We start from the raw sequence: 16,396 nt of genomic DNA on the forward strand, positions 1-16,396 counted from the left end.
TGCTAGAGAACCTTGTACTGAACCTGGAAAGCCCATTTTTGGCCTCAGTTAATGATGAAAGCTATTTTTGACTCGTGCAGGGTGGAAGGTGAAGGGCAGTATACTGACACACAAGGACTGGAGTGGTGCGGGAACTTTCATTTCACTGCGGCTCCCGGCCTGAAGCTGAAGCTGCTCATGTAGATCTTCAACAATGCCCTGGAATGTGGTAATTGAAGCGTTTAATTGTATGTAGAGCAACTGAATCTGTCATCTGAAGTGACTTTATACAGTACTTCTATACTTCTCCAACAAAACCATCACTCGTGTTTTTTCTCAACGTTGCATTCATCATTTTATAAGTGATTTAAAATAAAATGTCATTCAATTGAGGGTTAGTGTGTTTCATTAAACAAAGTCTGTTTCTAACCCTATGCATCAGTTTTATCATCTTTTAAAATGTATATCTATGCAACAAAGGACATTTTCAGGAGTGGGAGGAAATACTAAAAACGATCTGATAAGGCGCTGTGGTTAGTGCTGGCTCAACTGCCCCATTTGACAGAGTGGAGTTTCCTAGACGGTAATCTCAATGGAAGCAGACTACCTCATCTCTTCCACAGAAGGGTTGTTGGGTTTGAACCATCAACCTTTCAGTTAGTCGTTGAGGGCTTTGGGTTAGTATCTAAAAATATATGAATGGCTCCTCCTAAGCAACAAGACCCAAACCAAACTCACTGTCACTGAGTCAATGCCAAACCATAGCACCCCCATAGGACAGGTAGGACTGCTCCTGTGAGTTTTCAAGACTGGAACTCCATGAGAGTAGAAAGCCCCGGCTTTCTCCCGAGGAGCGAAGAGCAGCTGGTGGTTTTAAACTGCTGACCTTGCAGCCACTACATCACCAGGGGTCCTTAACAACAGTATGAAGACAACACAATTAGAAAGTGAGCAAAGAGTTTGAATAAAACTTTCTCCACAGAAGACAGACAAATGGATAATAGGCATATGAAAAGATACTGCAAATCAACCACAGTGTAGTTTACTTCTCGACCACTAGGATAGCTATCATTAAAAAAAGTCAGTCCGTGATGTTCATGAGGATGTAAAAAAGCCAGACTCCTCAAAAGTGGCTGGTGGGGAATGGGAAATGGGGCAGCCACTGCAGAAACAGTGCCTCCAATGTTAACCATAGAATTGCCATATCCCTCAGCAATTCTACATCAAAATATATGCCCCCCAAAATTTAAAACCTCTTTCCAGGAAGGCTTGTATGTGAATGCTCATAGCAGCATTATTCCTAATAGTCAAAATGTGGAACCAACCCATGTCCATCAACTAACTGATGACTAAACAAGATATATAGCTCTATGTAAAACTCCCAAACAACAAACAAACAAACAAACACTACTATCAATTCCAACTCATAGTGACCCTATAAAACAGAGTAAAACTGCCCTTGTGGGTTTCTGAGAGTGTAACTGTTTATGGAAATAAGACGCCCCATCTTTCTTCCTCAGATTTGAACTACTGACCTTGTGGTAAGCATCCCAATTTATAACTCACTACACTACACTGGGCTAAGGAGAAGAAACCAGTCGCAAAAGACCACATATTGTATGATTCCATTTATATGGAATGTCATGAATAGGTGAGATAGTCAATGTTTATTGTGCCAACCTGGCCGATAAACACGTGGGATTAACTGAAGGGAGAAGAAATAAATGGCTTGGTGAGCCTCATCTTTCTAGTTCTCTGTTTCTTGCTTTCTGATGGTCGGACCAGGGTACAGCTGCCTTAGCCAGTTCCCTGCTTCAGCTGGTAAGGCTCACTTCCTGCGAGACATCCCTGAGGAGAAGCCACAGGGACTTACCCTGATGCAGCCCTGGGTGCTGGAGCTGCTGTGTGGAGACCCCTGCCAGCGCCGAGATGCTTACACCGCTACTGGATTCACAGACTTTCTATCCACTGGCCTGTGATTCTCCTGCATTCAGCATCATTGTGTGTGTTTTGTGAGTTTGAGGAGGACTTTGTAGTTCAGTGTCTGACATATGGGTTAAGTCAGACTTATGGGCTTGAATTGGACTAAGTTGGGATGTTTTCTGAATGCACACTTAGTCTATACGTAAAACTCTCCCTTATACAGATATGAGTTTCATGGAGATTACAGTCTAGGAAACTACACTCTGTCAAATGGGGCTGTTGAGCCAGAACTAACTATAGCCCCTTATCAGATAATTTTTAGTATTTCCTTCAATAAACATGTGGGATTAATTGAAAGGTGGAGAGATAAATGGCTCGGTGAGCCTCGCCTTTCGAGTTCTCAGGTCTCTTGCTCTCTGATGGTCAGACCAAGGTGCAGCTGCCTTAGCCAGTTCCCTAATTCAGCTGGCAAGGCTCATTTCCTGTAAGACATCCCTGAGGAGAAGCCACATGGACTACCCCAATGCAGCCCTGGGTGCTGGAGCAGCTGTGTGGAGACCCCTGCCAGCACTGAAATGCTTACAAGCTCGCTGATTTGGCTTTCCTCCTGCAGTCAGCGTCATTGTGTGTGTTTTGTGAGTTTGAGGAGGACTTTGTAGCTCTGCGTCGGACATATGGGCTAATGTTGGACTTGTGGGCTTAGACAGCACTGGGTTGGGATGCTTTCTTAATGTACACTTAGCCTTTATATAAAACTCTCTCTTATATACATAGGCGTTTCTGTGGATTTGTTTCTCCAGACTAACACAGTAGGCAAATAAATGCATAGACACGGAAAGCTGATTAGTGGTTGGGAGTGGGGTAGGGTGGAGAGGGAGGTTTGGGAGGTGGGGAGAGGGATGAGCGGTACTAGGGTTTGGGGAACACAGTTAACTTAGCCATTGGGCTACTAACTGCAAGGATAATGATGTTTGTACAATCTTGTGAATGTCCTAAACATCTCTATATCATGTATCTCAAAAGGGTGAACTTTATAGTATTCAAGCTGTATGTACACTGATCTACATGTCTGTATCTGTATCTCAATTTCTAGAAAAGTAGATCTCTGTGTCTTCACATAGCCAGTGTTCAGAAAGCTGCTGTACTTTTTTGATAAGATAATAAAGTATCAGAGCACTACCTAGAAACTACATTTAGAGAGTTAGAATAAAGACCTGGCTTTTTGTTGAGACTGTTTTCTCAAGATGACAGTCGTTAGATAACATAATCTGTCGTATTTATTTACTCAAAATATGAGTATTTGTAACCTGAGTATGTTATTTTTATTGTAATTTTTAAAACTGTATAGCTGTAAATTGGTTCAGATATCTTTTTAAAATGTTTAAATAAAATTTCATTTTTCTTAGTTTTTCATTTCAATAGCTTTCTGTTTTATTTCAAAAGACCCTGTTTATAAGTGAAGATACATTTTCCAAACCAGCCATTCTTAAATGTGTTGCTTTTTGTTAGGTGGTCTGGTTTTAGTATGAAGTATTTATTACGCCGTCCTGGAATGTATGAGGTGTTAAATACTAGTCAAGTAAAATAAGGTGAGAGAATGTTTTCAAGTACCAGAACACCAAACATCTAGAAAATACTTGATAAAAATACCTGTTTTACTGTCAAATTATTGGGGAACTCCTCAGTAATATTTTTCTTCAAACAAAAGGTAAGGTATGAGTTTTACTTTTAAAACCTAACTTTTTATTGCTTTAAAAAATATCAGTTGTCAACAACAACAACAACAACAAAAAAATCAGTTGTCAGTGATAAACTTCCAAAGTCATTCTTCTTAAATCATTTTTTTTCTTTTTACTCCTTGAAACTACAGGAGGTTCAGTTATTTGATTAGTGGGTGCTAGAATTTGACCTGGAGCTTACATAATTAGCAGAGATGTTAGTTTTTCCCATTTAAAGACCTCATTAGAATATGATGAGCTCTTTTCAGGGGAAGTCAAATCAGCTACCTCTGTACTGCTGCTTTTACCTTTAAGTTAATCCAGAACTCATCTAAGCCTGGATCTGAGCATGATTTAAACACGGCAAGCACGATGGGGTAAGTGTCTGCTTTTGTGATTTTTTTTCAGAGACATTGAAGAGGGAAATAGTTTCTTAAGAGAAGAAAACCCATACATCCTTATCATGTTACTAATTTAGATTCATAAGCTAACACTTATTTAAGGCAGCCATTCCAAGGAACAACTTTTCATTCAAAAGTTCTACCAATTTATAAAACATCCATTTATTTTTAGATTCTGCTTAATCCTTATTTAATTTTTAGGTTCTGTCTTAACATCTGTCAGCTAATGAAATGTTTTGCAGACTAAAGAGTCTTGCAAATTTACATCTTTATTTGAAGTCACAGATTTCGAGAGCACTAACACAGAAAGGATGGTAGGATTCTTAATTTACCAAGATGACTTAATTCCAATATAAACATGCCTCTTTGGGACTATGTATAATTAAAGGATGAAAAAGATTAGAAGTGGAGGGACATTGATTTAATAAGCCTTTTGTAAAGCAGGAAAACGATAGGTTATTTTGTCACCGCTCAAGCCAGGATGTGTAGCAAAGGTACGCTGATTGCTTGTACAGGAGCATTTGTTATGAACATTTTAAGCATCGTGTTGGGTTTGGGGAGCATGAGGGGATGTTACTAGGTTTCACTGACATGTGTTCTGTGAGAATAGGCTTTCATGATAATTCGTCTTGAAATTAAGTATTTTAGATTTAAAACTAGAGGAAATGTAGTCTGAATATATAGAATTTCACCCTTGTATCTCTTTTTTGTCTTTAAAAAATAGTCCCTTTCATGACATTCTATTGCCATAAATGGGTTTGCCTCTTTCCCTGAACTCTTCATCTGAAGAACCCACGTTAAATGATCAGAAACTTATGCTGGAGAAATAGCCTTGTGACCCACATTTGTTCTAAACAGTTTTCACAAGGTTAATTGTTAACATCTAAATTTTCGTTGTTAATATGGGTTCTGAAAATGCAGCCCAAATTAGTTTGAAAACTCAGAAGCTTTTGAAAGAAAGACGAGCAGGCTAGAGTTGACTTTCAATACAAATATAAACTGCATTTAAAGTAAAAAGTGAAGGGTCATGTGTTTTGTACATGTTTTACAGCCCATATTGGGTTGATTTGATTTGAGACAGAGGTGATAGGACTCCTGGGTTCTCTGTCTCCCCTCCTTTTCTTCCCAGTCTTTACATCAACAGAGCCAGCTCCTAGTAACCCCAAGCCATGGGCATTCAAAGAACTGCTTCCTTTTCTAGTTCTTTTCCGGGCACTGCTTCTTAACCTTTTATTGGGTCAAGGATTCCTCTGAGAGATTTTAGAAATCAGTTCACCCCCTTGGCAAAAAATTAAAATTACACAAAATTTTGCATGCAATTTTAGGAGACTTACACATGCCCTGAATCCAAACTATGGGTCCCAGGTTAAAAATCTTTGAATTTTAGATTTAGAACAATTTATAAGTGGTTCAGTTTTTTCCCCCTCTTAATTTCTGGAAAGTAAAAAATGTAATAGTGTTTAATAATTCATGATAATCATCTCACAGAGTAATGTTGATTCTCCCAATCACTCCTACTCCCTCCACAACCCTCCCCTACTCTACATGAAAATTAAGCAGCTTAACTAATATCCATAGTTTTGACAATAAAACAGTCGCTCTTCCTCTTAAGACTAGGCTAATCATTTGACCCCTTTTAAAACATCCAAGGAATCACCTTGGTAGTTGCAGAAGAAAAAATACTTATTTGTAAAGCACTTTCAGTGCCCTAAATAAGATGAACTAAACAAAGCATGAATTGCTAAATATTATACAGAATACACAGGTTGCCCTTCCGATTGGTGCCTTGATGGGTTTTTTGGTGTCTGTTCCTGGCCTACTGAAGTTGAAACTGAGCTTTTATTGATAAAAGAGAAGTTAGTAGATATTAATGAAGCCCTGGTGGTGCAGTGGGTTAAGCATGGGCTGCTAACTGCAAGGCCTGCGGTTCAAACCCACCAGCTGCTAGAGAGAGAAAGGTGACGCTGTCTGCTCCCGTAAAGATTTAGTCTCAGAAATCCTAAGGAACAGTTCTCATCTGTCCTGTAGGTCACTGTGAGTCGGAATCCATTCAATGGCACTGGGTTAGTAGCTATTAATACGTGTTTAAAACCTTCCTACACAATCTGAAAAATGACAAGTAGTGTCTCAAATTGCCCATATGTAGAACTCCCTAGACAGAACTCCTGAGAATCGATCCTTTTCAGCCCTTACTAAAGGCAAAGGAGTAGCTAGCAGGTGCCATTCCCACAATTTGCTGCTGGCACGAACACTGGAGGCTTGTGTCCACACCTCAAGGCCCCTCAAAGGAAAGGCCTGCCCAGCTACTTGCCAATATCAGTCATGGAAAACCCTGCCCAGTGCCACTCTGCTCTGTGACACGCACGCAGTGTGGCCATGATCTGGAATGGGTAAGCTGGCAAGGAATCATCTAAGGGTTATTTGAAGATACAATGTCTTTATGTGGCTACAACGCCTTTCCAGTGCCTCCAGGCTCTGCTAGAGTAGCAAGTGTGAGAAAATCCTCATGCTCTCTAGAAAGCTGTCACCTCTCGAATTTTCATGGGGTTTTCTTATGGAGTGTGTGGTGGATAGAGGTGGATAAAAGGACAACTGGGGAGACACAAAATCATCTCCCCAAGCACCCCCAAAGCCAATCTCTTTGCCATTAAGTCGATTCCAATTCAGAGCAACACCCGCTGGTGGCAACAACATCAGAGCAAAGGGTGAACAATGGAAAGGAAGAGAGGGTTACATTGTCTTTGCTGAGGTGTTTTCAATTCCTGGGCATCCCCACGTCCTTCAGGACAGGACTATTAGAACCAGTCAGTAAACACGGCAAACTCACGGCCATCCAGTTGATGCCGATTCAAGGTGACCCCACAGGAGAGGGCAGAATTGTCCCTGTGGATTTCTGAAACTTTAAGTGCTGATGGGAGTAGAAAACCCCGCCTTGCTCCCGCTGGGGGGCTGGTGGTTTTGAACGGCTGACCTTGAGGATCTCAGCTCAAAAGTGTAACCTCTATGCCACCGGGTCTCCTAGGTCTGTCAGGGCATCCCCTCAGTTGACATCTGGGGAAAAGAAAACTTGAGGCTCTGGTAAGATTGTCAAACCCCAATACTTCCTTATTACAGCATATTTACTGCCTTTTAGTTTCCCAGTTAAAATGATATTTAAGGTTTGGGGTTTTTTTTAATGCTCTTTTTTGGACAGATCTTTCACTTCTAAGTCTGGGAATTACAATAGAACTTTTTCTTTGGCAAAACATTCATTTATCTCATGCACTAACCTTGAGAGTGTTGCTCCTCTCTAGTCCCTCTTTTCCTTTCTGATGGTAGTCACTTCCCTATTGAGGCCATCATTCCTGCCCCCGCCCTTGGACTACTGAAGGCTCCCACTAATGGGGCTTTTCACAGCAGTCCTTCCTTTCTTGTGCCCTGGGAGTCAACCAATTACAGAGCACATGTGATCTTGGGAAACCCCTGCTTGAGTCCATGTTCTTGACAATGCAACACAGGCTCCAAAGAAGAGAAACACGGCCCTCCCCCTGCCCCCAACCTACCTGCCTCGCCTTACCGTGTACTATGCCCTCCGTCCTACCTGCATTTCTTCCTCCACTTCTCCTCTCCTGATTCGCTCGTAGCATTTCTATACCTTGTCCAACTCATACGCCATTTTCTCTACGAAACTTTCTGCAATCCCCACAAGTGGGGACTCAGCTTTTCTCCTCTAAAAGTTTGAGGTGCTTTATAGTTTTCCTCTTGCACGAATCTATCCTGTGCTATACTCATTTGTGTCTTACCATTTTCTGTATATACTGGACGCTGCTTGAAGCCGGATGATGTCATCTCTGTATTTCTCTCAGCGCCTTGCACAATATGTGTGATACATGCTTAACAAAGACATGTTGGGTTCAAATAAACATGTATTTTCCCCCCTAAAAGCCAAACAAAAGTTGAAAACTGCTCTTTTAGCCAAACCTCTCTTCTTTTTCTCCTAATTGAATGGCCCCATTTTTAAAGGTTTCTATTTGAAACCCAAATAAATAATGACCATAGTATGATTCATGCAAAGAAGAAAGGATAAAAACAAGGGTTATAGTGACACATTTAGAGGCTTCTTTCTGAGAAGAAAAATTGCTAGTAAATAGAAACCATATATAGGCTCAAAGAAAACATGAAAAACCTTCGAGAATGAAAAAAATGGTTCTTTAATTCTAAGCAGGTTCCTGGAGGGCCAACTTATCAGTAAGGATTGGATTTATCATTATGTGTTGTGTGGTGTTTTTTAAAAGGTTAAGCAAACCAAAAGTTTATTTTCCTCTTAAACAAACAAACAAACAAACCCAAACCAACAAAAACATACAGAGTTAGGCAGTAAAGAATTGTGAGAACTCTTCCGGGGTGTCAGGGACCGCAGGTCCTTCTAACCTGCTCTTCTACCCCCACTAGTGTGTCACCTCCAGGTCCAAGCAGGTGGCTCGGGCTTTGTCTCTCTCACTGATGTCCAGCCAGCAAAAAGGAGGGCTGGGAAGGAAATGGTGTGCTGTTCTCTTAAGACGACGTCCCACAGGGCACTCACAGGATTTCCATCGATAGCTCCTGGGTAGAAATCTCCCCTGGTGGCTACACAGAGCTGTGAGAGAATGGGCGAGACATCGTTGGAGGGGAGGGCGGGTGGTGGTGACAGGCTATGACTAAATGAGTAATGGGTGACAATCAGCAATATGTGACAAAGCCAGCAAGTGTCAAGCCTTACATAGCTTCTTATCTTCCTTTCAAGGCAAAGTACAGCATTAGATGTAAGAGAAAGTGTAAAGTTTATGAAAAATCTGCTGTAAAGGTATGGAGGGAACAAAAAGAATAAACCAAACTGGGAATAAATAGATTCACCTAGGATACAATAGAGTTCTTAACAAAATGACAATGATGACTAAGTAAGCCTTTAGTTTCCACTTGGCTTCTCCCCCCCCCCTCTTCCAGCCCCTCAGGTTCACCTCCCTCAATCCCCTTATCCACCCAGTGAGCTGAGGGTTCTAACGAAGGCAATTATACAGATCAGTCACCAATACGCAGAAGGATTCAAGGACTTGCCTAAATTTCCTGCCTTACTGCCCAGGAGACTTCTGAGAATGAAAAACAAATAAAACAGGCTTGGAACTTACAGTCTGGTTGGGGGGAAATACATATCATCATAGGCTGTGCTTCAGATGGATTTTTGCTTAATTTTGAATGCAGATCACCTCAATTAACCCCTACAGAAAATACGATGACAAGTTTTCACTTGTGGATTGATGTAGCTGATTTCATTTAATTTAAAATGCTTAGGGAAAATTGTGGCTCTCAACATTTTAGGGTCAGATGACATGTTTTGAAAACTTTTGACTCAGCAAAGCCACCCCTCTTCCTAAGCCATCTTGTATATCAACTATGTTTTTCAAATACCTAGGAATTTATTTTTATGAGTCCCACTACTCACAAACACTGTGGTGACAAACCCAAGGAACTTCAACATGAAAGGGCTGAACTTTTTATTTTATATATGTCTGAATGCTTAGAAATGGTTAACAATGATAATGAATTACACAAATAATAAAACCTTTAAAAACCAGAAAAGAAGGAGCATGGTTTTTAATACAAAGTACATGTCATTATCAATGGCATTTTGTTTTTTATAGAACCACTAGAAATATCAGGAAGAAAACCTCATAAAACATGATGTGATATCTACTGTTGGGGACAGGCCACAAGGTGAGTGGAAATTGCCAAGAACTTTTCCTAAACAGGACACATATAACCTGAGGCCTTTAATATAAACCAGTGGTTATTCTCAGTGTATAAATACACCAGTTGTTTTGAAGAATTTGCATAGTCTCCATTTGTTTAAAAACAAACAAAAAATAAAACAAATTATGGGATTCATTTATTACTTAGCAGTCAGTTAGCTTTTAAACAGATTTCACTGTATGCATGAATGTTTACCTTTCTAATCATACCCACTATTGAGAAAAAATGATAAACTCTTCTTTAAGAATGTGACAAAATAACAGATATCATTAAGAATTTAAAAACTTACACACTCGTAAGAACTGGCAACATTTACTTTACATTCAACTGCCATGTACTGAGTCCTCACTGTGGGCTAGGTCTTCTCAGATAAGCTCTATGTGGAACAGGTAAGAGCCCCATTTTATGGTTGAGGAGATATAGTCTTATCAAGCTTATGTAACTTGCCCTGGGGTTGCAAAACTAAATCAGCAGTAGAACTGGGATTTAAAGCTCGTAAATAGAAGAAAAAAGCTCCATGGTTCAAAACATTTTTAAAAATGAAAAACCAAAAGTGCTCACTGTTAAACAGTCAAAACCAAGGCAGACGAGTATCCCCTTCTACCTCCTTTCTCTTTTCAATCATAACCTTTCTGAGTGGTTTGGTCTAAATCCTTCCATAGCTTTCCTTTTGTCCAGTGTACTTTTCACTGTATCGCCTTTCTTTTCGGCTTAAAAAAATTAATGATTACGATAGGTTGAATGGATGATATACTGTGTATGCTTATTAGCATAAACATGTACCTTTAAATGATATTACTGAATATCCCTTCACTCCATGAACATTAAATCAAAGAAGACTGGAGCTGACTCTGTGTCTCCTAGGAATGCCTGATCTAGTGCAGTGGTTCTTAATTTATTTTTGAGAGAGTAATTATGGACTCCTTTGAGAGTTTGATGTGAGTGCTGAACCCTCTCTCTGGAGAAAATGAACCTACATAAGATTCTGTCCATAATTCAAGGGATTCATGGACAACCTAATGGAGTATGGACCCTGCTCTTATTGAAGTGAAAGACTTAATAATGTAATGCAAGCATTATAAGAGAACTGTGGTCAGGGTGCAATGTAGCAACGATGAAAAATACAACTTTCCTCTAGTTCCTAAATGTTTCCTCCCTGCTCCCACTATCATGACACGAATTCTACCTTGCAAGTCTGGCTAGACCAGAGGATGTACACAGATAGGAAATGGAAATACAGGGAATCCAGCGCGGATGATCCCTACAGGACCAGTGGTGTGAGTGGCGATACTGGGAGGGTAGAGGGAGAGTGGGTAGGAAAGAGGGAACCGATTACAAGGAACTATATGTGACCTCCTCCCTGGGGGCCAGACAACCGAAAAGTGGGTGAAGGGAGACGTTGGACAGGGCAAGATATGACAAAATACCAATTTATAAATTATCAAGGGCTCATGAGGGAGCGGGGAGCGGGGAGGGAGGGGAAAAATGAGGACCTAATGCCAGAGGCTTAAGTGGAGAGGAAATGTTTTGAGAATGATGAGGGCAATGAATGTACAAATGCGCTTTACACAATTGATGTATGTATGGATTGTGATAAGAGTTGTATGAGCCCCTAATAAAATGATTTTAAAAAAAGAAGAAGAAGTGTGGGCAAGATGCTGTGGCATCACAGAAAAGCAATGGCTTAACTCTTATGGGACAAGAAAGTCAGGAGTGTATGACACCTTCACAATCTCTCGAAGGACCCTAGGAGTTTACCAGCTAGCCTGGGGTCAGGGAAGAAAACTCTGGATAAGAGAAGGATGTCCAGATGAGGAAGTAGCATTTGTCAAGTTCAAAGGCCAGAAAGAAGAGGAAAGCACACATTTTTCTTTGTAATTAGAGCCCAGTGTTTTGTTTTTGTTTTGTTTTTTAAACACAGATAAACTTAGGTCCAAAAGAAAGCAGAAAATAATAAAAAATTGAAAAAGTTAAAAATGGTTCAAAAGGGAAAAAAAATGGTAAGACCTTAACTTTTAAGCTAATGATACCTTCAGTAATCCATTTTCCCCCAATGGACTCTAACTCTTCACATATCTGGTCAATGGTCCAAGGGAATTCAATGGAGATTTGGGGGCTTTCACTGTCATCCATCACCCTCTGGAAACTGGGTGTTCAGAATTTAAACTCTAATACAATTCCCTCCTCAAGTCTTGGACTTTATTATTTCCAATCTTCGGATCACACATGGAGCGCAGTGTATTTTGAAGTGATTAAAGATGAGCTTGCAGAGCTAGGCAGAGACCAGATTATGAAGGGGTTTCCTTTTTTCTGTTAGAACTCTTGAACTTTACAAGTCACAGAAGGATTTTAATCAAGATTTTTGTAGGTAGATAAAAGTCTGTGATTAATTAATAATTACATGATCAGAGAAATATTCACTTGAATGATGGAATAAGATTAAAATAAGAAGCCAGCACCATTTAATTTAGATCTGTTGGGGGAATCATTGACAACAGGTTATTAAGAAGAGACCCCACGGAAAATCAAATAGAATTGATTAGAAGGTTATTGCATGTCTTATAAATTTTTTCTTAAAACAGAGGCATTTGATCTTTGCCAAAGGGTAGTTCTCTGAAAGATTTCTCAGTATTACGCATGTCTATATAGTGAGCTCTTGAAAAATAAAATGTGTAGTCTAAGTGAAATATCCCTGATTTTACCTTTGTAAAAAAGAAATTAGCCCTCCTTGCTATCAGAACAAAGTTCTGAATTTTTTTCTTTGGGAAAAAAAAATCACAAAGCACAAACATCCTGGGATTCAGCCTCACTGGACAAACTTGTCCTAATTGTCCACCTCAAAAAGTGATTTCTTTCCCACTACCATGACTCGAATTCTATCTTGCAAGTCTGGCTAGACCAGAGGATGTACACAGATAGGAAATGGAAATACAGGGAATCCAGCGCGGATGATCCCTACAGGACCAGTGGTGTGAGTGGCGATACTGGGAGGGTAAAGGGAGAGTGGGTAGGAAAGAGGGAACCGATTACAAGGAACTATATGTGACCTCCTCCCTGGGGGACAGACAACCGAAAAGTGGGTGAAGGGAGACGTCCGACAGGGCAAGATATGACAAAATACCAACTATCAAGGGCTTATGAGGGAGGGGGGAGCGGGGAGGGAGGGGAAAAATGAGGACCTAATGTCGGGGGTTTAAATGGAGAGAAAATGTTTTGAGAAATGATGTACAAATACGCTTTACACAATTGATGTGTGTATGGATTGGGATAACAGTTATATGAGCCCCTAATAAAATGTTAAGAGAAAAAAAAATTTACCATGAAAAAAAAAAAAGTGATTTCTTCTGAAAGTGCAAGTCAATTTTGTACCCCTTTCTGTAAGATATCAAAGAAGGTGACAATATTTTAAACTGCTTATTGAGTAAAAACATCTATCAGGTGATGTTGATCTTGGAGCTATAAGCCCAGCACTCTAGTAAGTATCCGGTTTGTGCCCAGGTGCTATGGGGTAGGAATAAGAAATATGTCTTCTCTGATGGAATTTCAAGTGTCTGGAAAGCGCACGTAGAGCCTGTCACTGTCATTGCCAGCAGGGGGAGCTACTCATAATACGCTATGAGAACACAGAGGAAGAAGGGTTGACGAAGTGTGAGGTGGAGGATCCAGGTGCAGACCTCCCGGAGGAGGAAGTGTTCCGACTGAGCCTTGAAGAAGGAGTCCTTCACTGGTTCAGAAAAGCTATTTGAGACAGGGAGGCCAAGAGGAGCAGAGCACAGAGGAATGAAAGTGCTTGGCATGACCGAAATGCACAGACCATCAACATCTGCAACAAGTACCACACACATAATAATTGTCACCAGATATGATAAAGCTTTGTTTGACATACAATAAAAATGGAGACAGGGATCAAGTCATTTCAGCCGGTCTAGTCATTAGTTCTTAAAAGTAGCATAATCGTATCAACTAATGTCAAACTGGCTGTCCTAACACAGGGCCAGCTCCAGCACAGGCAGCCTCTCCAGAGTCAGGGTCAGGGTCAGGGTCAGGGCCAGGTGGGAAGGGCTGCCTAAGAGGATAGGCATGGTAGTGGTTTGCAGAGCGGATGGTGAGATGAGGTGGAAACGTAAGGTTCCATAAGAAGAGCTGGATCTAGGTAGCTGGGTATACCAGATAGGCTCAAAAAACCAAACCAAACAATGCTGGTATTTGTTGGAATGGATTTTCTTTTGGTGCCCAGGATTTGGATAAAGGAAAAGCTGATCCTCACATGGAGGAAAGCCTCTCTGATAGCACTTCAGCCCTCACACTGACTGCATCACTCAGCCGAAGAAAAGTCCTGGAAGAAAACAGACTCGCTCTTCTTAGAACGGTTTCTGGGGATCGTCCATTTTTACTCAAGTCTGCCTTTAGGATGCTTAAACCCCGCCCCCCCCCACCGACACCCCCCACTCACACTTAAGGAGATGCATAGCATTTCATTCAATCACAGAAGATCCTTTCCTTGAGAAAAGTCCTGGTACACCATCATTACATGCCCAGGGATGCTTTAGAACTACTGTATCGGCCACTTCTTGACCCAGCTCCAACCCTTCTCCTGGCCCATGGGGTGTCAAGAAACTGATTGCATGAAGTTGTGTTGAAAGGTTATGGACAGATATTCACTGCTATTGAGTCTATACTGACTCATAGCAACCCTATAGGACAGAGTAAAACTGCCCCTGTGTGTTTCCAAGATGGTAAATCTTTACAGGAGCAGAAACCTCATCTTTCTCCTGACATGCAGCTGGTGGATTTGAACCACTGACCTTGTGGTTAGCAGCACAATTCATAACCCACTATGCCACCAGAGCTCCATTGTTACGGACACAAGCTCTCATTTCTGGCTCCTGCAGTGATGAGTCAGCTCCTGGATGGGACTTACCTCTGAGCGAGCTGCTGCAGACCACAGATGTCTAACACATGGCCATGGATTTTGAGAACCATAAATCTAGATAGACCCCAAGCCCAGCCCCAACCAACTTTTTTATCATTGTTGATTCCTGGTGAGAGCTGAGCTTCCAACCATGTCCTAGACCAAAAAAACCCAAAAAAAACAAAGATAGTCATAAAAATGACTATTGATAATGCCAGAAGCTATTTCTGTTTTCTACTTTCCCAAGATGAAACAGCTGTTTAAACCACGGAGCTGAGATTTGAATCCAGATCTTCCATATGTTAAAGCTCAGATTCTCCATCCGACCCTACTCCCATCTCCTTTCGGCAGCTAGCATTGCTCTAAAGTGGCTAAGGTATTAACTGATAACTGAACAGGGTGTGTTAAAAAATTAATTCCCCTATGTCAAAGAAATAGTTTTAGTAGTTGTAAGAGGCAATGAAATGGATATAGTTGACAACTATTTTACTCCATTTATTTATGAGGCGAACCTTGCTGAGATTAGAGCAGTATTATCAAAATGCATAATCTTACCATATTTGTACTAGACATCGAGTCTGTTACTGAGCCATTATTTTATATCTTTTCTGGGGGGTGGGGGGAGGGTGGTCAGCATGGAGAATTTTACTGAGCATCTCCTGGGGAGAGAGAAAGCCCCACCAGTCAGCATGGCTGGCTCTCCAGTGCTTATCTCCATTATGTTTTTTCTGTCCTAACGGTAACCTCTATGTCCCAAGAAGGATAAGGAAAGCAAGCTCCTTAGCCAAGGTCCTAAACTCCTCTGGCCTTCTTTCTGTATGTGTAAAGAAACAAGGTTGGACTTGCTGATCTTAGTGGATTAGATCCCCTTGACATTGTCTCTCCAAACTATGAAGATGGTTCATTGATTGATTCCCGGTCTGGCACTATCAAGGAAGCGCTGGACTGCTAACTTCAAGGTTCATGATTCTCACCACCCAGCTGCTCTCTGGCAGAAAGATGAGGTTTCCTGCTCTGGTGAAAGTTTATATAGCCCCAGGAACCCCATGTAGGGTCAGTATGAGTTGGGATCAACTCAATGGCAATTTTGTTTTGTATTTTGCTATGTTCTAGACCCTGTTTTAGACCTAGGGAAAGACATTGAACAAATCATCCAAACCCTCTTGAGGTGTCAGCAGGCAGAGATGGGCAATGGATACATAAATATATGACATTGTCATGTGATGATAAATAACTTGAAAAATAAAGCCATGAAAGCGAAGTAGGGCATCAGAGGGTGGGGTCACACTCCCTTAGTTTTTGTTCTGGTTGAATTCCACAGATATTCTGTGAAAAGAGAGACAATTTCCTATTGGATTAAAGACAGAATGTCCCAGAGAGGAAATGGGCCCCGAGTTAGACTTTCGGGCATGAGTAAGGATTTGAAGACTGGAGCTAAGGAGGACAGCAGGGAAGGGAGAGGCAAAGCAGGGAGAGAGGCAAATGTCAAGGAAAATCAAGGAGCCTGGAATATCCCCTACATGTTGGAGACAAGGTTGGAGGGGGTAGTCAAAGAGATTATGGATGGCCTGGAGATTTGTGTTTTATTGTAGAGAGAAGAGTTTTGTTTTGTTTTGAGCAGGAACGAGAGATAATCAGAGGACTATTTAGAGAAAGCAATTGAGAAGCGGTGTCGAGGTTTGATCAATTACCTGGCA

At 41.0% G+C, this 16,396-nt stretch overlaps 2 protein-coding genes across 2 annotated transcripts in view; both read left to right on the top strand.

Annotated features, from left to right (window-relative positions):
* Window positions 1–408, top strand: part of MORN2 (MORN repeat containing 2) — a 6,921-nt gene extending 6,513 nt beyond the window's left edge. Inside the window, exon 5 of the mRNA XM_004711172.2 lies at window positions 81–408. Coding sequence (XP_004711229.2) covers window positions 81–183 — 103 coding nt within the window. The 3' untranslated portion in view covers window positions 184–408. The remainder of the gene's footprint in view (window positions 1–80) is intronic.
* A 3,497-nt stretch (window positions 409–3,905) lies between these two features.
* ARHGEF33 (Rho guanine nucleotide exchange factor 33) overlaps window positions 3,906–16,396 on the top strand; it is a 93,024-nt gene continuing 80,533 nt past the window's right edge. The window contains exons 1-2 of the mRNA XM_045287031.1: window positions 3,906–3,997; window positions 9,679–9,751. The gene's annotated coding sequence lies outside the window, so the exon portion shown is untranslated. The remainder of the gene's footprint in view (window positions 3,998–9,678; window positions 9,752–16,396) is intronic.

This window comes from Echinops telfairi, unplaced genomic scaffold (assembly GCF_000313985.2).
Source record: "Echinops telfairi isolate 266 unplaced genomic scaffold, ASM31398v2 ScPeMD7_10;HRSCAF=50, whole genome shotgun sequence".
NCBI classification, from domain to species: domain Eukaryota; kingdom Metazoa; phylum Chordata; class Mammalia; order Afrosoricida; family Tenrecidae; genus Echinops; species Echinops telfairi.